This window comes from Rhinoraja longicauda, chromosome 10 (genome assembly GCF_053455715.1).
Source record: "Rhinoraja longicauda isolate Sanriku21f chromosome 10, sRhiLon1.1, whole genome shotgun sequence".
Lineage (NCBI taxonomy): Eukaryota > Metazoa > Chordata > Chondrichthyes > Rajiformes > Arhynchobatidae > Rhinoraja > Rhinoraja longicauda.
Window position 1 is genome coordinate 49,113,832 of NC_135962.1, and position 24,420 is coordinate 49,138,251.

Here is a 24,420-nt window from a genome sequence, read left to right on the forward strand (position 1 = left end):
AAGGCTGTAGAGGCCACGTCAATGGATATTTGCCAGAGATCGGTAGACTCTTGATTAGTACGGGTGTCAGGGGTTATGGGGAGAAGGCAGGAGAATGGGGTTATGAGGGAGAGATAGATCAGCCATGATTGATGGGCAGACTTGATGAGTAGACTTGATGGGCAAGAATAGCCTAATTCTGCTCCTATCACATGCTAGAGGCAGGAAACATGTTGCCGATGTTGGGGGAGTCCAGAACCAGGGGCCACAGTTTAAGAATAAGAGGTAGGCCATTTAGAACGGAGATGAGGAAAAACTTTTCACTTAGAGAGTTGTGAAGCTGTGGAACTCTCTGCCACCGAAGGCAGTGGAGGCCAATTCTCTGGATGCTTTCAAGAGAGAGTTAGATAGAGCACTTAAAGATAGTGGAGTCAAGGGATATGGGGAGAGGGCAGGAACGGGGTACTGATTATGGATGATCAGCCATGATCATAGCTAATGGCAGTGCTGGCTTGAAGGGCCGAATGGCCTACTCCTGCACCTATTGTCTATTGTCTATTGATTTATGACTTAGGACATGCAGAACAAAGCTTTTTGCTGTATCGAGGCGCACATTGACAATGAATCTAAACCTAAACCAGTTCACTCTCTGTGTAGGAAGGAACTGCAGATGTTGGTTTAAACTGAAGATAGACACAAAAAGCCGGAGGAACTCAGTGGGTCAGACAGCATCTCTGGATAAAAGGAATAGGTGACGCTCTGTTCCTGTTCTCTGTTCTTCTTTCTACTGAATGTTCCCAATGTTTTTTTTCTCTTTTGTTTTAACTTTCTGATTTGCAGCGTTTGCAGCATTTTACTCGTGGCAACATCATTAGCTTCACAAATGAGTGTGGCGGCTTAATGGTTAATATGACTGTGTGTGAGGCAGTATTGATTTCATTTCTGATCTCTCCACTGATGGATCTGGAGAGCTATCTCACTCAAGCAATAAATTGAGGATTCTCAGAACCCATTGATTGGATACCGCTTTTATTTCACAAATGAGCCCCGCAGTAGTATAACTCACAAAAGTTACAGAATTGTGATTAAAAGGTAAAGCACTTTAAGGTATCATTGTTTGAAAAATGCCGACGCCATTTATCAACGTCCAGTGACAGCGGTTAAATAGGGTTTTCTGTTTGCATGTTGTGTTTGGACGATGCATTTTTTTTTGCATCCAAATTATCTCTGTAGGAAGAAAGCCCCAAACGTAATCTTACAAAATTATGCTTAGCTAATTGGATAATGTTCATGCTGAAAAGAAAGCACCATAGATGAAACAACGTGTTGCAGAGAATTTTATCATTCATAAAAAGCAAAAACAATTTGCACCAAGTGTCTGGACTGGATGAGTTTGCACACATTTTGCCTGTATGAATCGGGTCTCCATTTAGTTATCCCTGTCCTTGTGCGCAGTGTGTCCATCTTTATGAACCGTGCATGTAAACCTCGTTCAAAACGCACATCACTTTATTTAACAGGGCGATCCCAGGTCTTTCTGTGCAATTGATTACCCTGAGATGGGGGTCTGTTTGTCTCGCCTCATTCTTCCCCTCTTCTGTCTTTTTTCGTCCCCTTCACGATTGAGTTCCTCTCGCAACACTTTGCAATCTTGACCAGCAACAGTTTCTGAGTTTCGATCAACCAGCCTTCCTGCGAGTGGAGGGAGGGAGGGAGGAGGGAAGCAAAAATAAGTGAATAAATAAATAAATGGACAAATAAATAAATAAATAAATAAATAGGTGGAAACATAGAAACATAGAAAATAGGTGCAGGAGTAGGCCATTCGGCCCTTCGAGCCTGCACCGCCATTCAATATGATCGTGGCTGATCATCCAGCTCAGTAACCTGTACCTGCCTTCTCTCCATACCCCCTGATCCCTTTAGCCACAAGGGCCACATCTAACTCCCTCTTAAATATAGCCAATGAACTGGCCTCAACTACCTTCTGTGGCAGAGAATTCCACAGACTCACCACTCTCTGTGTGAAGAAATGTTTTCTCATCTCGGTAAATTGCACATTAGTAGAGTTCTGAAATGTACATTCTGCTGAAACAAGGCTGCGTGTTTTGTGCAGTTCGCCAGTAGCGAGTGGGGGGAATGGGTAACCCTTGTTGAACGCTGCCCGACCACGGACACAAATACCTTCAAATACAACTCGGGATTGACTTGGTTGCCAGTTTCCATCACATCATTCAGCGGCAGTGGTCGTGGTTCCACTGATCGTTTCACCCTGACGCCGATGCAGACTGTTAGCTCAGCATTGCACCGTGCGAAGGGCCCACTCAGTAGTATTTATCAGTTTTACTTTTTATTGCTTTTTTTTGTTTGCCTTTCAGTGCACAGAGTGAGAACCGATTGTATGCGTGCGGGTGAGAAAGATTGAAGCTGACAGCCTTTCATTACAGTTACATTTTTTTTTTTTTAATCCTCGACGCTTTCTTTCAGCATGAAAGTGGCCCAATTAGCTAAATGTAAATGCACCAAGATACTGCGACGAGAAGGGATTTGCATGACAATTAATACTGAAGTATAATCTGAGATGTAGCAACTCCCTACTCGTTGGTGCTGACGAGAAGAAAGTGGGAGAAAAAACGGAGAGGAAGAGAGGAATATCAAGAATTTCCTCGCAACCAAATGGTATCAAAGAATTATGGAAATTATTGGGCAGCATCTATGAAGGCAGAAGCTGAATTCTCATTTCAGCTGAATAGTTCTTTCATTAGTTCACCCCTGAGAACTATACTCCGCACTCTGCATTTTCCCCTTTGCTCTACCTATTGTACTTAAATTTGACATGATTGTATTAATTCACGGGTATTTATTCACAAAATGCTGGAGTAACTCAGCAGGTCAGGCAGCAACTCTGGAGAGAAGATCAGGCAGCATCTCTGGAGAGAAGGAATCGTATTAATTCACAGTATTATCTGATCTGATTGAATAGCACTCACAGAAGGCTGTAGAGGCCAAGTCAATGGATATTTGACAGAGATCGGTAGACTCTTGATGGGTACGGGTGTCAGGGGTCATGGGGAGAAGGCAGGAGAATGGGGTTAGGTGGGAGAGATAGATCAGCCATGATTAAATGGCGGAATAGACTTGATGGGCCGAATAGCCTAATTCTACTCCTATCACTTATGACCTAACGTCACAGATTGATGGTCTTTCTTTCGTATGTCAACTACACCAGTCAAAAGTGGCAATTGGTGCTTCAGAGTGCCGTAGTTGACGCTTTGCTGCAAATGTTGCCAGTTCCGTAGAACCACCCAGAGCGGACAACGAGGACATAAAGCAGCTCCCATCCCGGAGATCGATGGTGCTTTGGGAACAATGTGGGATGGGACACATTGAGGACAACATTGGGAGATTCAGGAATGGGATAGCTTGAACGAAGATTGGATAGAGCATAAAATGAAAAATGATCTGAGGTTTATTGACCGTGACCCAGGGAACAGTACGAAATAGGACAGGTGAGTTGGATAAAATATAGAAAAGGGCAGGTTGAATTGGTTTTGGTGGAGTGCAGAAAGGGACATATTGAATGTGACTCGAGGCAGGTTAAAGGTGCCGACTCGGGTATTGAATGGGACAGTTCAAGCGTGGTTTGCAAATAGTATAGAGCACGAAAAATCTAATAGGTTTCAACTTGCGTAGGGATGGGATTGGGAATGGGAATGGGATAATCTCAGAATGGGATTGAGGTTGAGGAAATGGAATGGTGGGAAAAATAGATCACCTATGGTGGAGCAGGATTGATGGGTTGAATGGCCTAATTCTGCTCCGACCTCAAATGGTCTTCTGGTTATTGATTTAACATAACTTGCTTAGAATGTTGAATAGACCATGCGGAACATTTTTGAGAAGATTACAACACAGGGCAGGTTGAAAGTAATTTTAGTGTAGAATAAGGCGGGTTCATTTGGATTTGGGTATACGATTGAGGGGGAAAGATTGTACATATTTTGGATGGGATATAGAAGAGCTTAGCTTGCTCAAGATTTGGGAACAGTGTAGAACGGATCAGAATCAATGGGATTGGGGCAAAAATGTAGCAGATTGAACATGCCTTGGCAAGAATAAAGAAGAGGGCAGTTCATACCTGGTTGTGGTGTAGAAAGAAAAATGAAGGTTAAACATTACTTAAACTGGACAAAGAAAGTGCCAGATTTAGAGTGACTGTATAGAGTAAAAAAATGGGCATATTGAGCATGGGAGGTTTACAGAGCAACCTGAGACATTCTAAATATGATTTATGGAGAATTATCATTTTTATCAGATTGAACGGGTTTAGGGTAGATTATGGGATGGGGAAGATTGATCACGCCTGTCCGTGGGCGCGGGGGGAAGAGTGGAAGAGAGTGGAAGTTTTGTTGCCTTCACAGTGAGGGGGTGTTTGGAGTCACTGTGATGGATGTTTGTGTTGGGGTCGTGTGTCCTGTGTTCTTTTCTTTTTTGCTGTGTCTTGTGACTGCTGAAATTTCGTTCGGTATTTATACCGAATGACAATAAAGTTCTGTTATACTGTTATGTTATACTGTTATGATTAGGAAACTGTTGAACATACCTTGGTTAATGTGTGGAATAGAGTTGCAATGCAAATAGCTTGGGTAGAGTGTGGAAACGTCTGAGTATTTGCTTGCAAAAACCAAATTGACTTTGGAAAATTAGCAGCATGTTTGAGGGCAGGACTTATGTCTTCAATGTAAAGTCATCTTATGTCCCTAATGTCCCATCTTTCCCTGAGGTCTGCATGTTTCAACAACTTCATTGTCATCATCTTCATTGTAGCATGTCCATCTCCCTTCAAAACTGATTCCTTAAATCCCTCAGACTTGCAAACTCCTAAAGTGCTTGGCTTTTCCAGCCCTTCGCATCCAAGGACTACACTGCCTCAAGTCAACTTTTTTTTCTTCTGCATTGTGGTATGATTCTGATTAGTAAGGGGGTCAGTGGTTATGGTGAGAAGGGAGGAGAATGGGGTTAGGAGGGAGAGATAGATCAGCCAAGATTGAATGGTGAAGTAGACTTGATTGGCCGAATGGCCAAATTCTACACCGGTCACATGACCTTATGACCTTGTTCTGGACACTGCAATTCAGATTTATTTTATTTTCAGCAGATCTATGGACATGTGACTATGTACATAAACTAAACTAGTCATACAGCGTGGAAACAGACCCCTTGGGCCCAACTTGCCCACACCGACCAACATGTCCCATCTACACCAGAAGGATGAGAGGGGATCTTATAGAAACATATAAAATTCTTAAGGGATTGGACAGGCTAGCTGCAGGAAAAATGTTCCCGATGTTGGGGTAGTCCAGAACCAGGGAGTTGCGAATCTGCAGAATTCTGTGCCACAAAAGGCAGTGGAGGCCAATTCACTGGATGTTTTCAAGAGAGAGTTAGATATAGCTCGTTGGGCTAACGGAATCAAGGGATATGATGTGAATGTAGGAACAGGGTACTGATTTTGGATGATCAGCCATGATCTTAGTGAATGGCCCAAAATGGCCGAATAGCCTACTCCTGCACATATTTTCTATGTTTCTTCTATGTTTACACTAGGCAACATTGACAAATGTGACAATAAATCAGTCCTTTCACCCAAACTCCACTCAGCTCCGTGAAGCCCACTTCCCTTTAGATTTTGGATTTCAGAGATGCAGGGCGGAGACAGGCCCTTCAGCCCACCGGGTCCGCGTCGACCAGCGATCACCCCATACACTAACACCATCCTGCACACTAGGGACGATTGACCGAAGCCAACTAACCTAGAAACCTGTACGTCTTTGTGGGAGGAAACCGGAGCACCCAAATAAAACCCACGCGGTCACAGGGAGAACGTACAAACTCCGTACAGACAGCACCCATAGTCAGGATTGAATCTGGGTCTCTGGAGCTGTATGGCAGCAGCTCCACCACTACACCACTGTGCCACCCTGATGACAAGAGTGTATTTTCAGACGTGACTTTCAAACATGCACAAAGGTCAAGATAGCTTTTCTTTATAATGGACACGCCACAGAACTTAGATTAATTTGCCTCAGTTTCATTTTTCTCTGTAATGACCTTCTTTTGTTTACCAACACATACAAAGGAAATTCATTCACAGAGGCCTTGGCAATCGACAATAGGTTTCTGACGTCTTGCATTCATTGGGAATCAAAGTACGACATATGGTGCAACCTTAAAAAAAGCTGAATTGTAACCTGTTTTAAATCACCTTGCCACTGAAAAACTGATTGTACAGAAATATATGGTGTCAAACAATCAGGTGAGTGGGCAAATCTCAATTTAGTGCAGCTTAAACATAAATTAAGGTAAGATCCCCACAGTGAGTCTCTCTCGAGGGAAGGCAATGTTGGCTTCAGCATCTTATATAGAGGACTGGTTAAATATTTTAAAAGTTCATATTCTTAGTCCAGGAGTTGTCTTTGAAAAACAATCGCGCTGTAAAATTCTCATCTTTGTTCAATTCACGAGGAGGGGGGAAATCTATTTTAGACGCAATGAGTGGAGAAACAGTAAAACTGTTTTGTCAATAGATTGAAGGTTTCATGTTACACGCAAGGTTATAATTTACAATTGAACCATTGGCTGGAAATTGAGGTTAAATGAAAATTAGGAATCCCAACTACTGCACTCTATCTGCATCTCCAAGGATTGATATCCCTGACCAGGAGTGCAGACTTGGAACTTAATTACTTAATCTCACAGATGAGATTTTTTTATCATGTTATTGATCTGTTTCTATGTCACTGGTGTATTATTGCACGTCAGGTAAAGTAGACTGAATATTCAAGTGCTGCAATTCCATCCCCTCGCGCCAATGATGCAGGAGAGTGTGCAGGGATGTGGGTCGAGAATTGGAGTGGGTGTGGAGAGTAGGGGAGGGTATTGGTGGTAGGAGAGGGTGTGGAGAGCAGGGGAGGGTATTAAGAGTAGGGCAGGGCGTTTGATGGTAGGGGAGGGTGTGGAGAGTGGGGGAGGGTGTTGAGGGTTCCAGGGGTGTTGAGGGCAGTGGACGGTGCTGAGAGTAGGAGAGGGAATTGAGCGTAGGGAAGGGTGATGAGAGTAGCGGCGGGTGGTTAGACTTTTCTTTAGACTTTAGAGATGCAGAGTGGAAACAGTCCCTTTGACTCACCGAGTCCGCGCCGACCAGCGACCATCCCGCACACTAACAAGACCCTACACACTAGGGCCAATTTACAGTTTGCAGAAGCCGTTGGGCCTGCAAACCTGCACATCTTTGGAGCATGGGAGGAAACCGGAGCATCCGGAGAAAACCCACGCGGTTACAAGGAGAACGAACTAACTCCGTACAGATATACAAACTCCATACAGACTTACAAACTCCGTACAGACTTACAATCTCCGTACAGACTTACAATCTCCGTACATTTGAGAGAAGGGGTGAGTGTTGAGAGTAGAAACATACGGTAGCGCAGCGGTAGAGTTGCTGCTTTACAGCGAATGCAGCGCCGGAGACTCAGGTTCGATCCTGACTACGGGTGCTGCACTGTAAGGAGTTTGTACGTTCTCCCCGTGACCTGCGTGGGTTTTCTCCGAGATCTTCGGTTTCCTCCCACACTCCAAAGACGTACAGGTATGTAGGTTAATTGGCTGGGTAAAATGTAAAAATGTAAAATGTAAAAATTGTCCCTAGTGGGTGTAGGATAGTGTTAATGTACGGGGATCGCTGGGCGGCACGGACTTGGAGGGCCGAAAAGGCCTGTTTCCGGCTGTATATATATGATATGATATGATAGGTGCAGGTGTAGGCCATTGGGTCCTTCGAGCCAGCACCGCCATTCAATATGATCATGGCTGATCATCCAAAATCAGTATCCCGTTCCTGCTTTCTCCCCATATCCCTTGATTCTGTTAGCCCGAAGAGCTATATCTAACTCTTGAATATATCAGGGGTGGGTGATGTGAGAAGGGGCGCGTAATGAAAGTGGGGCAAACAGCCTACCAGCCTGAACGTTTTGTGATGTGGGATGAAACGGGATCACCTGGGGGAAACGTATACAGCCAAAGGGCGAGTCTGCAAACTCCACACAGACAGCACTGGAGGTTGGGATTGAACCTGTGTTGTTGGAATTGGGAGGCAGAATCTCTATTATCTGTGCTGCTTCACTGAGAAAGTTCAATTTGTTGCTGGTGGCATAATATCTTCTCAATCACCATTGGTGTTTATGAGAAAAATGGGGAGTTTTAGTTTTAGTTATTTCTAATTCAGTTTTAGAGATACAACGCGGAAACAGACCCTTCGGCCCACCGAGTCCGCACCGACCAGCGATCCCCGCACACTAACACCATCCTACACACACTAGGGACAATTTGCAATTAACCTGTACGTCTTTGGAGTGTGGGGGGAAACCTGCACCCGGAGAAAACCCACGCAGGTCACGAGGAGAACGCACAAACTCCGTAAAGACAGCACCCATAGTCAGGATGGAACCCGGGTCTCTGGCGCTGTAAGGCAGCAACTCTGCCGCTGCGCCACCGTGCCGCCCATCGTTCCATTAAAACGACTCGGGCTTTTTGCTGAGATTCTGAGTGTTGAGGGTGGAGATAGGGACAATGTTCACATCTAGCCTCCATCTCCCATTAGAAACCTTGAGCCCATTCATTTCTCCTAAAGTGGTTTGAATGCAACTTGCACTAAATCAAAGTGGACTGGACACTGGAAATAATCTTAGTAATGAAGTTCGAGTTCCTCCCATCCCAGACTTAAGCTTAAGTGGCAACATTTCACGCGTGTCAAAAGGACATTGGCAGAAATGTATCACTAGAATATTATATTGCTCTGACAATCTTGAACTTTGCTTAACTTAAAGCAAACCAGAAAAGAAGCCTGAGCAATATAATATGCTTGTGACACATTTATTTCTGACAAAGTCCGTTTGATACAAGTGAATTATTGCCACTTAACTTAAAGACAGACGCATGTTAAAAACAAATGTACTGACTGGATGGATATCAGTGTGGCAGTACGAGAAAAAGTAAATGGAAGAGATTAGGTTTGTTTAAACTAGGAATCTTTTCGAAAGGGAGACTGATTGTTTATATTTTAGTTTAGTTTAGTTTATTGTCAGGCAGACCAAGGTGCAGTGAAAAACCTTTGTTGCAGAGAGCAGAAAGACAATACATGATTGCAATCGAGCCACTCAAAGTTTACAAGATACACGATAAACGGAATAAATAACGTGAATAGAGTTTAGTGCAAGAATGTTGTCTGTTGCGTGTTCGTCTATTTTATTCCCCGGCAACACAGGTTTCCATTTCTTTGACTCCCCAAAAACACCCGCAAAACTGGACCCACAACCTCACCCCCACCACCCCACCCGGCAGCAAGGCAAAGAAGTAGAGGAACAAAGTAGCGAGGGTTTCCAAAGCTGGTACTTCCTTGAGATGTGACAAAGGCCTGCCGCCTGCATGTGCTCGCTGTCTGCAGCCAGGCTGCTAATGAAGAGATTGATGGTGAAAATGTCAGGATGAGACAGTTCAACAGAATCGCTCCCTGTGAGAGGCAGAGGGCAAGCAATGCTTTTACAGCCAAGAATATCGCCACCAGCTGTGCCCAGCCAGCTCCGAGCCGGCGTGCCAAGGCAGCTACAGCGTGCATGGAGGAAAAGCAGACCTTCCAATTCCTCAGTCAATCTGCCGCCATTCAAACGAGCGCCTTTTTTTTCCCTCCCACCCCCCCCCCCTTCCTCCCCCCCCCCCTTTTTAATCCATACTTCCTATTAATTTAGTTTTAATAAGGCATGGCGATTTTAATTTAGTTTGCAATTAGCTTATCCAGCAACGTTGGTTGTGGGAAAAGACGTCGTGGTACTCTGCTTTCTTCTTGATCCTGCCTGTATCTCAGCACGGTCCAGCAAGATGCTGCACTTTTTATGCTTTAAAGAGGCAACATGATCATTTTCTCTTCTTAGCAAGGGAACGGAAAGATGTTTGCAAATCGGCTCAGACTCCTGGACTAATAGGCACTATTAAAATATAGAGCTGCACTTTTTCTCATCTTGATAAATATATCATTCCACGAACTAAGGCACCACTTTTTGTAAGAATCCTTGAAGGGCTTAATTTTCTCCCTTCAAGGCAAAATTTCCAAATTCCGGTTTGCTTCAATAAAGTTACATTAAAGAGTCACGTGAATCTGCTGCGATGTGGTGTATGATTTATGAGAGTGTAGTTTTGTTATTAACCCACGAATTGCAGAAAAAAAACGCCTCGCCTAATGTCTTCAGATTAAAGGGAAGAATTTCATTTATTTTCCAATAAACTTTTAATGAAAGTTCAGGAGACATGTTATTGGCAGGTTTGTTTGGTGATGTGGTGTTGCAGTCACCCATCACTTCGTTGAGAACCTTCAACCGGGCCTAACAACCTGGGGATCGTAAGTTCAAATCCTACCACGGCAATTAATGAAGATGAAACTTCTTATTCTGGTCATTTAGGCAGTGTACAAAACAAAATGGAAGTTGGTATCTCTCTCTAAATGGCGAACCGCCTCTCTAGTGAGCCACTTCAGACAGATGGCTGGCAGATGGACCTGTAGGGAAAGTCCAGCTATCTCTGGTGCCCAGATTCAAAGGTACAGGCAGCAATGGGAGATCAGATGTTGGGTCATACGCACTCTCACTCTGCCTCTGCCCTCTCCCAACGTCCTCAGCTTAGAGTCAGGACTCACTTCACATCTGGCCCCTCAGCTTAAAGCCAACCACCGCTGATGCATTGAACAGATGGATGGAATTCTCAACGTTCAGTAAAATGGTAAATGAAGGCAAGCAAATTATATTTTAGTTTAGTTTAATATGGAGGTAAAACATGGAACCAGGCCCTTCGGCCCACTTAATCTGCACCAACCAGCAATCCACATACACTAACACTATCCTACACACTAGAGACAATTTACAATTTTGCTGAAGCCAATTAACCTACAAACCTGCACTTCTTTGGAATGTGGGAGGAAACCAAAACTCGAAGGTCTGAGCCAACGGGAGAGTTTAGGCAAACTCAGAATTTATTCCTTGGAGGGCAGGAGGCTAATGGGGTGGTCTGATAGATTTCTATTAAATCATGAGAGGCTTTAGTAACATAGAAACATAGAAAATAGGTGCAGGAGTAGGCCATTTGGCCCTTCGAGCCTGCACCGCCATTCAATATGATCATGGCTGATCATCCAGGCTGATCTGCACAGTCCTTTACCAAGGTTGGGGAATCAAGAACCAGGAGATGTAGCTTTAAGGTGAGAAAGGAAAGATTTAATAAGAACCTGAGGAGCAACATTTTCAATAGACAATAGACAATAGGCAATAGACAATAGATGCAGGAGGAGGCCATTGGGCCCTTCGAGCCAGCACCGCCATTCAATGTGATCATTGTTGATCATTCTCAGTCAGTACCCCATTCCTGCCTTCTCCCCATACCCCCTGACTCCGCTATCCTTAAGAGCTCTATCTAGCTCTCTCTTGAATGCATTCAGAGAATTGGCCTCCACTGCCTTCTGAGGCAGAGAATTCCACAGATTCACAACTCTCTGACTGAAAAAGTTTTTCCTCATCTCTGTTCTAAATGGCCTACCCCTTATTCTTAAACTGTAGTGGGAGGGGAGGAGAGTGGGAGGGGAGGAGAGGGAGGGGAGAGAGGGGGGAGGAGGGAGGGAGGGAGGGAGGCGAAGGGGGGCCAGGGGGGAGGGAGGGAGGGAGGGAGGGAGGGAGGGAGGGAGGGAGGGAGGGAGGGAGGGAGAGAGGGAGAGAGGGAGAGAGGGAGAGAGGGAAGGGGAGGAGGGAGGGGAGAGGGGAGGGGGGAGTGGGGGAGGAGAGGGTGCTGTACTAATGCAAGAGTGGTTTGGGCCTAGCGGGTCCACTTGGTCTAGTACCTTAAAAAGGTTTCATTTTCTCTGGCAGGGCACTGGTTAATGTGGCTGCATTAAATACCCTGAGGCATCATTTAAAAACGGCCATTAACCAAAGTATCTCAAACAGAAGAAAGCAGATTTCTAACAGGATCAGAAAGACCAATGCATTGCTCTAAGCTGGTCCCAACCTGCCAAAGAAACGTGCAAAGAATTTGAAGCAAATGGGTTAAATAGTGTACCAGATGAGGAAATGAAACAAGTTGCATGTCCCACAGTTTCTGAAACTTATAGTACAAAAATCAGCTGGGGTGACAGGTGAGAAATTCAGTCTGACGTTTTTCCTGCAACCCTTGCTCATTTTGTTATACGTCCTCTGTGAGCCAGACAAAAGAATGTTCCTTATCTAAGAGAGAACAAGAAGAACAGACAAAGGGTTAATTGCAGTGCAGAAATTCCTGGATCGCTTAGAAATCTCTTGTCAGGAAGGGGAAGAGGCCTTTCCAAAATGTTCCTTTATTCTGCATAGCCAATCTTTTGTAACAAGGTTTCAAGGTTTCAAGGTCAGTTTATTGTCACATGGACCAATTAAGGTACAGTGAAATTCAAATGACCATACAGCCATACAAGACACACAACTACAAAAAAGTTAACATAAACATCCACCACAGCGGATTCCCCATGTTCCTCACTGTGATGGAAGGCAATAAACCTGCGCGAGATGACCACTTATGAGGTGTTTGCGCAGTAAAATTAAATTAAAGTAACGATTCGAAAGGATTGGGGATGTGCAAAGATTGGGGGGTGGGGGGAGGGAGGGGGGAAGGGGGGGGTCAGTCTCAGTCTCAGTCTAGCTCATGATAGAATGGAGGGGGGGGGGAGAAGGAGTTGTAAAGCTTGAGAGCCACAAGGATCTCCTGTGGCGTTCTGTGCTGCATCTTGGTGGAACCAGTCTGTTGCTGAAGGTGCTCCTCAGGTTGACCAGTGTGTCATGGAGGGGGGTGAGCTGTATTGTCCAGTTTGAGGAGAATTCTCCCCTCCGAGACCACCTCCCATGAATCTGGTGGCATCTATCATCAAGGATCCCACCATCCAGGTCATGTCTTATCCTTTTGCTGTATCAATAAGTAGGCAGACAGTTGGTGAGGGGTGGGGAGGAGCGGGGAGGGGTGTGGAGGTGGGGGGGGGGGGGGAGGGGCAGAAGGTACAGCCAATTATAGAAGGAAAACAATGTCAGGCCAGTAGATGGAGTGAACACAGGTCTGATAAAACGGATGGGAGGAATGCAAGGCTAAACTGCATTTATTTTAATGTAGAGAGTCCGATTTGTAGGCCAGATGAATTGAGAACAATCCATTGATGAGCACTTGGCAATATGAGATGTTTCTCGCACTGAGACATGCTTGAAGGAAGGACAGGACTGGCACCTCAACATTCTGGGTATTGACTCTTTAGTCATGAAGTGGTGAACGAGGAGATTGTAAAGCAATATTAATTGAGGAGCCCATAACAATAGTAATATGGGAGGGTAGTCTTCCAAAGAGAATACATCGGTAAAGCTTCGAATCTAAAAGGGAGCAAACACTTTGCTGTGGGATACCTTGCAAGCCTGTCACAGATAAAATGTCCAAGGTCCCCAAGACGGCACAGTGGCGCAACGGTAGAGTTGCTGCCTTACAGCGAATGCAGCGCCGGAGACTCAGGTTCGATCCCGACTACGGGTGCTGTCTGTACGGAGTTTGTACGCTCTCCCCGTGACCTGCGCGGGTTTTCTCCGAGATCTTCGGTTTCCTCCCACACTCCAAAGATGTACAGGTATGTAGGTTAATTGACTGGGTAAATGTAAAAATTGTCCCTAGTGTTTGTAGGATAATGTTAATGTGCGGGGATCGCTGGGCGGCGCGGACTCGGTGGGCCGAAGGGCCTGTTTCTGCGCTGTATCTCTAAATCTAAATCTAAATAAGGTTGGTTGGACTACACCCGAGTTATGGGAGGATCATGGGAGGCCTGGATAGAGTGGATGTGGAGAGAATGTTTCCACTAGTGGGAGAGTCGAGGACCAGAGCTCATAGCCTCAGAATTAAAGGACGTTCTTGAAGGAAGGAGATGAGAGGGCATTTCTTTAGTCAGAGGGTGGTGAATCTGTGGAATCCTTTGCCACAGAAGGCTGTGGAGGCCAAAGTCAATGGATATTGATGAAATGTACCTTAGGCTGCTATAGATATTTCTGGGGCCCTGGAAGAATTATTTAAATCTTTGCCTTCACAGGTGAGGTGTCAGATAACTGGAGGACAGTCAACGTATCTCCTTTACTCAGGAAAAAGCGCAGAGTTAAGAGGAGTAATCACAGGCCTGTGAGTCTAATGTCAATGGCAGGGAAGTTATTGGAAAAAAGTTTTGAAGGACATGGTTAATCGATACTGGAAAGGCATAAGGGCCTGTCCCACTTAGGCGATTTTTTAGGCGACTGCCGGCGACTGTCAAAGTGGTAGCAGATCGCCAAAATGTTCTTTTACCCGACGACAATGACCACGACAATGCCGAGTCAGGTTGAGATTACACCATCTTCGGAAACATCGCGAAATTCCCACGCTGTCAATGCTTCTCCGGCATCCTAATTTTCGCTGAAATCACTGACGTCGGTAAGTACTTGAGAGTTTTGAACTATAACATCTTGTATGGGTTACTTAAAAACCAAGCTTCACGGTAACAAGGCATAAACTGGATTGACTTCCAGTTTACTAATGGCAGTATTAAGAAATTTAATTTTAAAAGTGGTTAAGTGGATTTTTGTGAAAAATGTGCGGGCATTCTTTGAAAATGTACGGGAGATGCATATCTGGTTTCTGGGTTGCATATCTGGGTTGGGAGCCCACTTTAAATGTGATCACTGATAGCCATAAAAATCGCGAAAATTCCCACGCTTACCTGACCGTCAAACTGTTGCCTCCAATCTACCTGTCAAATGTCCTGACGGTAAATAAATTGGTTAAACACAAGTATTTTATGGTATCTTGAAATGACTTTTCTTATTTTAATATTATGTGCTTCTAAATGCATCTGTGACAACCCAGCAAACCTGGGGACAGCATGCGACAGCGCCCGCAATAAGCAACGATACCTGGCGAAAAGCCAGCTGTCGCCGAGAAATTTCACTCCGGATGATTTCTCAGCGACGCACTGAGATCCACTATGATTCTTGGAAGACTCCTCACGATCATGCCCGCGACACCCCGGCGAACTGTCGGCGACAGCCTAGTCGCCGGCAGTCGCCTTAAAATCGCCTAAGTGGGACAGGCCCTATAGATGTCAAATATAGATAGAAAGGCTTTGTTAACGAGAGGTCTGACCAACTTCATTGAATATTTGCAGGTGTAACAAAGAGTAATGAAGAGAGAGTACCGATGGCGTAGATTATATGGACATGGACCTCTGAAGTGGGAGATAGATCCAAATGACCACATCCCATGGGATCCAGCACAAGCTGGCAAAGAAGGGTCCTTGAAGAGATTAGTTTAACTAAGGGCGGCACGATGGCGCAGCGGTAGAGTTGCTGCCTTACAGCGAATGCAGCGTCGGAGACTCAGGTTCGATCCTGACTATGGGCGCCGTCTGTACGGAGTTTGTACGTTCTCCCCGTGACCTGCGTGGGTTTTCTCCGAGATCTTCGGTTTCCTTCCACACTCCAAAGACGTACAGGTATGTAGGTTATTTGGCTGGGCAAATGTAAAAAAAATTATCCCTAGTGGGTGTAGGATAGTGTTAGTGTGCGGGGATCACTGGGCGGCGCGGACCCAGTGGGCCGAAGGGCCTGTTTCTACGCTGTATCTCTAAATCTAAATCTAAAAATAAACTTGGCCATCATGTTCAGTGTGGTCTGAAGAAGGGTCTTGACCCGAAACCTCACCCATTCCTTCTCTCCAGTGATGCTGCCCTGTCCCGCTGAGTTACTCCAGCATTTTGTGTCTATCTTGTGGGCCGAATGGCCTGTTCCTCTGCTGCACTGTTCTATGTTCTATGTTCAATGTCTGCCCTGGGCCCTTGAGTAAATGACAGTGGGATAATCACCCTCTGACCTCTTGTGATGTTGGCTGGAGGATAATTATCAGCTGGACCGTAACTCCCCTGCTCTTCATCAAAGTAGAGCCTTGGAATCCTTTACGTTCACCTGGGAGAGAAGATGGAGCTTCGAGATTAACACGCCAGCCAAAGGCAGCATCCCCAAACTACCACAACCAGAGAGCAGTCCTGAACCACTGTCTACCTCATTAGAGACCCTTGGGCTATCTTTGATCGGACTTTACTGGCTTTACCTTGCACTAAGCGTTATACACGTTATTCCCTTTATCACTCAGTTGGTGATAGGATGGTTTAGTTGCCTAATAACAGCTGGGAAGAAACTGTCTTTGAATCTGGAGTTGTGCGTTTTCACACTTCTGTACCTCTTCACGATATTCCCATTACCTTGTATCAGTACACTGTGAATGGCTCAATTGTAATCAGGTATTGTCTTTCCGTTGGTTGGTTAGCACACAACAAAAGCTTTTCACTGTGCCTCGGTACATGTGACAATAAACTAAACTAAACTAAATAAGAAGCATTACCTCAGTAACACACTGGAGTGTTACCTGGGATCGGTGTGTTCAAGTCTCTGGATGTGTCTTAGTTCCATAAAGTTCTGCCTCAGAGATCAGAATGATACCATAGCTTGCATTCATAAGGTGATAAGATCATAAGTGACAGGAGCAGAATTAGGCCATTCGGCCCATCAAGTCTACTCCGCCATTCCATCATGGCTGATCTATCTCTCCCTCCTATCCCCATTCTCCTGCCTTCTCCACATAACCCTTGACACCCGTACGAATCAAGAATCTATCTATCTCTGCCTTAAAAAATATCCAATTGACTTGGCCTGCACAGCCTTCTGTGGCAAAGAATTCCGCAGATTCACCACCCCGCTGACGAAAGTAATTCCTCCATCTGAATTCATCTGAACGTTCCCTCTGCCGAATGAAGTGGTACTTGGTTGGTTTCTGCAACATAGGCGGAGGTGCCATTTAATAGCAGTGACAATATGGAAATGCATCATTACAGCGATCGTGCAATTCAGATAGATTGGCCCAATCTTTTATTGCAAATGAGAGAGGCAGATTGCTGTTGTAACAAAATGATGATGCGTACGTTAAGCATAGATTTTGCATTATAAACTCGGGATATATGGAGGGATAAGGATCTAAAGAGTCCACTAAAGAGCTATTTCACTTAGAGCTCTCGACATCTATTGCAGAAACCTGAGGCACCATTCCTGGCTTTGTTCCCTGAGATGGAAGTGCAGTGTTTTAAAGTATTTGCATGTCTCAGTTCCCCCCATAACTTTGCATCATCTTAATTTCATTTTAATTTCTCCTTTTAGTGTGCGGCGTTTAGTGAACATGTAACAACAATTTTGAGAAACCAAACCAATTAATACATTACAAGCTGTGAAAAAAATTGACTATTTACATTCAAACTCTGAACCATGCTGAGTTAAGGTACGTTAGATACTGCTGTTCCGCAGTGTTTATGCTGATTGTTTTTTGCACAGTATAATTTTCGAACCTGCGTCATGGTGAAAATATGTTGCCTGAAAGGAAAACCTAATTAATCAACAAATGGTCACAGTTTTCCAGCTAGGTTGAGTTCGCAGGGTATTGTCAATCTCCAGAGAACATTCGGATCCTAAAGGGCTTTGCTTTCTCTTGGTAGTGCTGTTACAAGTGCCCCTCTACTCAATATATATTTTTATGGATGGATATCTCGCCTCTTCTGTGCATTATGACTCTAAGAGTTCACAGGTTCACAAGTTATAGGAGTAGAATTAGGCCATTCGGCCCATCGGGTCTGCCGTGCCGTTCAATCATGGCTGATCTCTGCCTCCTAATCCCATGTTCCTGCCTTCTCCCCATAACCCTTGGCACCCGTTCTGATCAAGAACTTGTCTATCTCTGCCTTAAAAATATCCACTGACCTGGCCTCCATAGCCCTCTGTGGCAATGAGTTCCACAGATTAACCACCCTTTGACTAAAGAAGTTCCTCCTCACCTTCTTTCTAAAGGAGCCGGTAGATGGGGTTGGGTCAGATGGGTTCTTGATGGTCAGCGTGGAAGGGTCTGCTTGGTTTATTATTGTCATGTGTACAGAGGTAGTTTTTTTAGTCTAGTTTAGTTCAGAGATAAAGCCTGGAAACTGGAGACGCTGCCTGTCCCACTGAGTTACGCCAGCTTTTTGTGTCCAACCTGACTTGTCAGTTCTTGAGTGTGACTGAGCCTGCATTATTATTGTATGTTTTTGTGTGTGTTCGCATGTGTGCGGGTGTACATATGTATGTGTGCATTTGTGAGCGCATGTACATACACACACACTGTGAACTTTTGTTTTCTCTCGTTTATTATATGGTTTAAGCGCACTATGTTTACATATTCTCTTGTGCTGCTGCAAGAAGGAATTTCATTGTTCTTTCTGGAACATATGACAATAAAACACCCTTGGCTCTTGACCAAAGATACTAGAGGAACAAGATGGACCACTCCATTGAAATCGCCTATACTGAAGTGTAGTACACAAAGGAGCGTAACGTCCGCCATTTTAGTAGGCAGAACCCGCCATCTGTTATGCCTCTCGCAATGTAATCAATGTTTTGGGGAACAGTATGTGTGATGATACCATTAGAATGCAGTATATATCTCATCTATCAATTCACAGATTTTTGTTATTTCTCTTTTTAAATGGTTCTGCAAGTTTCTGCCTACTAAAATGGCGCCATGACCTACTACAGTTTTTAGGGTCGAGTGGTCTATCTTGCTCCTCTGGTATCTTTGTTCTTGACTCTCTTGGAACCTTGCGGCTGAACCTTGGAACTTAAGCTACACAGCGAGGTGGTGTTCACCTCAAACAGACTGCAGCATTTCTAGATGGTGCCTCACCACCACTTTCATAAGGCCGATTGTAGCTGGACGAAGATAGGCCGATTCTTGATTAGTACAGGTGTCAGAGGTTATGGGCAGGAGAATGGGGTTCGGAGGGAGAGATAGATCAGCCATGATAGATTGGCAGAGTAGACTTGATGGGCCGAATGGCCTAATTCTACACCTATCACTTATGACCTTATGACCTTGAGCGTTGACTTTGACTAAAATGCATCCCTTCAAAACAGTCAATAAATCTCTTTGAGAAAGTGCTTTGCAGTGAATGACTTGAGAAGTTCCTCTGTGTTGGATGTGCTTGCATTTGAACATTTTGGAGTATTTTTGCTGGGCCTGGACTTGATCGGACCTCTACCCAAGGATGGAGCGGATGACAATCCAAGGAAACACAAGGGAAAATTGCACCGAAGTACCACTTTGAAAACTAATCATTTGACCCACCGAATTTACGTTAGTCATGACCATGAGAAGATGTAAAAGGATGATTTGCACAATTCCTTACCCCCAGTGACGTCACATTGATCTGACCCCGACATGGCCATTACAGGCCTTGTTGCTATTATTGCCTTGCGTAACGTCAACCTCAAGCCTATTCTTTCCAGTGCCCAATTGTTAGTGATGTTATTTCAGTCAAATGATAATGATGTGCACAATTCGAACAAACCTCTTCCAATATGATATGGAAAGATTTGATCAGAAATCGCACTTACATTTTCAAATCGTTTTCTTTTGTTTTCCATTAAACGGTGATCGATGAGTAATTCTGGCATTTGTCCTCCTTTGCTGAGTGCAATTCACTTCTGTCTTCCCGATCTCTCCCCATGGTTTAGTGGCCTTGGCTCAGTTCACCACCACAGACTGACACTGATTGCTGTTGTTATTGTGACATTGCCACGACAGCTTTGGCTATGTTAAGTGTCAGCTTGGCTCAGCTGGTGGGACTCTTACCTCTAAGCTCGGAGGTCATGGGTTCGAGCTCCTCTGCGAAGGGTTTTAAGCACACAACACCTGTTGTTTGTGCTGTGATCTTGAAGGTGGTGTCCTTCAAATGAAGGCACTACACTGAGGTGGTGACTGTTTGCCCACACGAGTGTTAAAGTTCCACTACGCCCTGAAAGTAATTCCTTGTACATTCCGCGAAAGCTACTGCTATATCGTCACATCAGTGCATAAACCGAGAGGATAAATTTCAGGGGCATCATCTTTTTTGCTACGGTCTAAGGTTAGATACCAATCACTTAGCAGAGATCTATTCACCAGCATTTCTCTTTCCTCGGTCAGTGGATGAAAGAAAAGCGACTTCAAGCGAACTTGAACGCGGCCTGCAGCTCTTCGCATTATGTGAAATAGCTGCCGCATTTAGCCACATCAGGAACGCATTTCCGAGGAATTCATTAAAAGTGAGATCCGTTCTTTGAGGGGAGGTGATAATTGTAAGTATTTTTTTTAAAAAACCTCTCTTTTCTCTACCTACGGCCAGAACCCAATTATTTTACGCAGGTCGTAAACCTTTAATTACGCTCATCATAACCGCGGACAGTCCACAAACCATTTGTGAAATGGAGGTCAAATCTCAAACCCAGTGTTTGCACACAAGTTATCTGAAACTATTATCACTTGAGACGCCGCACAAAAGAAGCAAAAAAAGATTACTAATGAAGTCTTTAGGACCGAAACTATAAACTTCTCCCTCTTGCCCAGCGAGATTAGCTCATTAATTAATATCAACCCGTACACAACGCTGCAACAGACTGCGAGAGATATTGTATTACTAAATGCTGGATTAACCGTTGATCATTGCTTAACGTTTACTGCAGTCCAGTTAATTTAGTGGCTGTCACATAAGTTGAGTCCCAGCATGGCCGATCCGTTGCCAACTCATCAGTTCAGTCCCGCCCAGGACCTGTGAAGTTCCTCGGCTAATAAGCGCGAGGCAGACAGTCCCAGCTTGCTGCGAACTAATCATTTTAAGGACTCCGTGTTGTCCCCACTGTCCATTTGGGGCAACTGTGCGGTTCCAGGGACTGCTCAGGCTGTCTCCAACAGCGACCATGTCTTAATGACATCACCTGCAGCATGACTGCACAGCCAAAAAAAAAGAGTTCTCTGGCAGGGGTGAGTGGGGAACATGCCTTGAATCTTAAAAAACAAAATTAAGCCATCTGCTTAGGGTTTAATACAAGTTGACAGCTCACTCCCTTTTTAAAAAAAAATAAATCTTTTCAATCATTGATGCCAACAAGTGCCTCCTCGCCCGCTCAGAAAATGGGAAGCGACACCGCGCAAGTTTCCGTTAGGTGACAGATTTAGGTTTATCATTGGCGTGTGCACCGAGGTACAGTGAAAATCTTCGTTCTGTACCCTTTCCAATCAGATTGGATAAAAACCACACGTCAAAAATCATCAGTAAACTTCAATACATTCAAAACTCCGCTGCCCGTCTACTCACCCACACCCCGATCCGTGACCATATCACCCCCGTCCTTTACAAACTCCACTGGCTCCCCATCCCCCAGAGAATCCAGTACAAAATCCCCCTCATGACCTACAAAGCCCTCCATAACCTGGCCCCATCCTACCTGACTGACCTCCTCCGCAGGCACACTCCCACCTGCACCCTCCGCTCTGCTGCTACCAATCTCCTATCCCCCCCATCCGGACCAAACTCAGATCCTGGGGGGACAGGGCTTTCTCCATCGCTGCTCCCACCCTATGGAACTCACTACCCCAAACCGTCAGAGACTTCTCCTCACTCACCACATTCAAAACATCACTGAAGTCTCACCTGTTCAGTACTGCCTTCAACCACTGAAGGTCACCTCACCTTCTGTCTCCTTTCTCTGTTCGTTTACTTATTTATCTATTTATTCACTTCCCTATGTTCTTTAAATCCCTGTAAAGCGTCTTTGAGTGTATGAAAAGCGCTATATAAATGTAATACATTATTATTATTATTATTATTATAAATACAACAATTACAAGTAATCACAAAGAATTACACGTAATTACAAGAATGATCCCAGGAACGAGTAGGTTAACCTTTGATGAGCGTTTTGTCGGCACTGGGCCTGTACTCGCTGGAGTTCAGAAGAATGAGGGGGGACCTCATTGAAACGTACAGAGTAGTGAAAGGCTTGGATAGAGTGGATGTGGAGAGGATGTTTCCACTTGTGGGAGAGTCTAGGACTGGAGGTCATAGCCTCAGAATTAAAGGACGATCTTTTGGGAAGGAGATGAGGAGGAATTTCTTTAGTCAGAGAGTGGTTAATCTGTGGAATTCTTTGCCACAGAAGGCTGTAGAGGCCAATTCAGTGGATATTTTTAAGGCAGAGATAGATAGATTCTTGATTAGTACAGGTGTCAGAAGTTATGGGGAGAAGGCAGGAGAATGGGGTTCGGAGGGAGAGATAGATCAGCCATGATTGAATGGCAGAGTAGACTGGATGGGCCGAATGGCCTAATTCTACTCCTATCACTTATGACCTTATAAATACAGTCAAGTCCAACTCAAGCAGTAGAGCAAGGAAAGAAGATACAGAGTACAAAACATAGTTCTCAGCATTGTGGACATGAGGTCCACAGACTCTGGCTATGGTTTCTCACCAAACACAGAGTCCAATGTCTGCAATGGGGTAGAGCTGACTCGGACAGTACCCTAGCTGAAGGAAGGATGGTTCGGAAGCCTGATAACAGAGGGGAAGAAGCTGTTCCCGGGTCTGGTGGTGCGCGCTATCAAGCTACTGTATTTTCTACCCAACGGGAGTGGGGGAGAAGAAGAAATGACTGGGATGGGACAAATCACAAGAAGGCTTATAAAATGAAAACATCGGGAAACATATTGGTGCAGCACTCATTTAATCTATAAATCCCCCGCAGTCATCCGGCACCGCAAACCTCCAGGCAGCCAAAGTAATCAATACCTGGAATCGATTGGCTATTTGCCCAATTTTCCACAGTTCAGCAGTGGTACTGGAGACACTCGGAACTTCAGTTGCTGGAATCCTGAGCAAAAACAAAGTGCTGGAGTAACTCAGCGGGTCAGCTACCATCTCTGAAGAACATGGATAGGTGAAGTTTTGGGCATGGACCCTTCCTCATATTGATGATAGTGGGGGGGGAGGGTGGGGTGGGGAAAGGAGGAGGGGGGGGGGCGGAGCTGGAAGAGAGGTGGGGATGGGACAAAGCCAATTTTTCTGACCAGGCAAGGTTTTTGCTAAGGCTGAGTCAAGTTTCTCAACCTTACCAAATCCTTCAAACTTTGAGCCTTCACCCCGTAACCCTTGACCCTCATACTAATCAAGAATCTGTTAATCTGCACTTTAGAAATACCCAATGACGTAGCCTCCACAGCCATCTGTAGCAATGAATTCCACAGATTCATCACCGTCTGACTAAATAGATTCCTCCTCATCTCCTTTCTAAAGGTACGTCCTTTTATTCTGAGGTGATGGCCTCTGGTCCTCGACTCTCCCACTAGCGGAAATATCCACTCCACGTTCACTCTATCCAGGTCTTCCGTACATTAATGGTGCCACAGTACAGATGGTTGAAGAGCCATAATAGAGTTGAATAGCCAAGCTAATTCCATTTCCCCCTCTCTGCCCCATATCCCTCACGGTGGCGCAGCAGTAGAGTTGCTACCTTTTTAAAATAGTTTCTAAAGTTATTGACAAGCAATTGGATGTGGATCCAAAATTAATAATATTAGGATTATCAGAACATATTACAAACTTTACAACAAGTCAGGTACATTTTCTTGATTACAGTTTAATAACTGCGAAAAAAATAATACTTAAATTTTGGAAAAAAACAATAACCCCCACAACTAAAATGTGGATTACGGAAATGACAGAGACCCTGCATTTGGAAAAAATAAGATTTGCCTTAATTGACAAACCTGATTTATTTTTTAAAATATGGTCTCCATTTATTCAATTTTTAGAAAAGTAAATGGGCTTGACACAGGACTAAAATAAAAAAAAAAAATTAAAAGTTGAAACTTGAGTTTAGGGTTGGATGTACAACTGTGGTTATTGTCTCCCGGATCTACCCCCTTTAATTTTTATAGTTATAACTCTTTTTGTTTCATTTTTCTTTTCATTCTTCTTTATTTTTATTTCCTCTCTTTAAAAATTTAAAAATTGAAGCTATGTAAGATCTTTGTTACAAATTTGTCTTTTATTTCCATCTGTACATATGCTTTTCAAAAAAAAAAAAAAAAAAAAAAAAAAAGATTCCTCCTCATCTCCTTTCTAAAGGTACGTCCTTTTATTCTGAGGTGATGGCCTCTGGTCCTCGACTCTCCCACTAGCGGAAATATCCACTCCACGTTCACTCTATCCAGGTCTTTCGTACATTAAAGGTGCCACAGTAGAGATGGTTGAATAGCCATAATAGAGATGGTTGAATAGCCAAGCTAATTCCATTTCCCCCTCTCTGCCCCATATCCCTCACGGTGGCGCAGCGGTAGAGTTGCTGCCTTACAGCTCTTGCAGCGCCGGAGACCCGGGTTCGATCCTGACTACGGGTGCTGTCTGTACGGAGTTTGTACGTTCTCCCCGTGACCGC

At 44.6% G+C, this 24,420-nt stretch overlaps 1 protein-coding gene across 1 annotated transcript in view; it reads right to left on the bottom strand.

Annotated features, from left to right (window-relative positions):
- Positions 1-1,560: 1,560 nt before the first annotated feature.
- The window catches only part of LOC144597687 (protein phosphatase 1 regulatory subunit 37), a 193,833-nt gene continuing 170,973 nt past the window's right edge, over positions 1,561-24,420 (bottom strand). The window contains exon 11 of the mRNA XM_078407218.1: positions 1,561-1,671. Within this exon, the coding sequence (XP_078263344.1) occupies positions 1,561-1,671 (111 nt within the window). The remainder of the gene's footprint in view (positions 1,672-24,420) is intronic.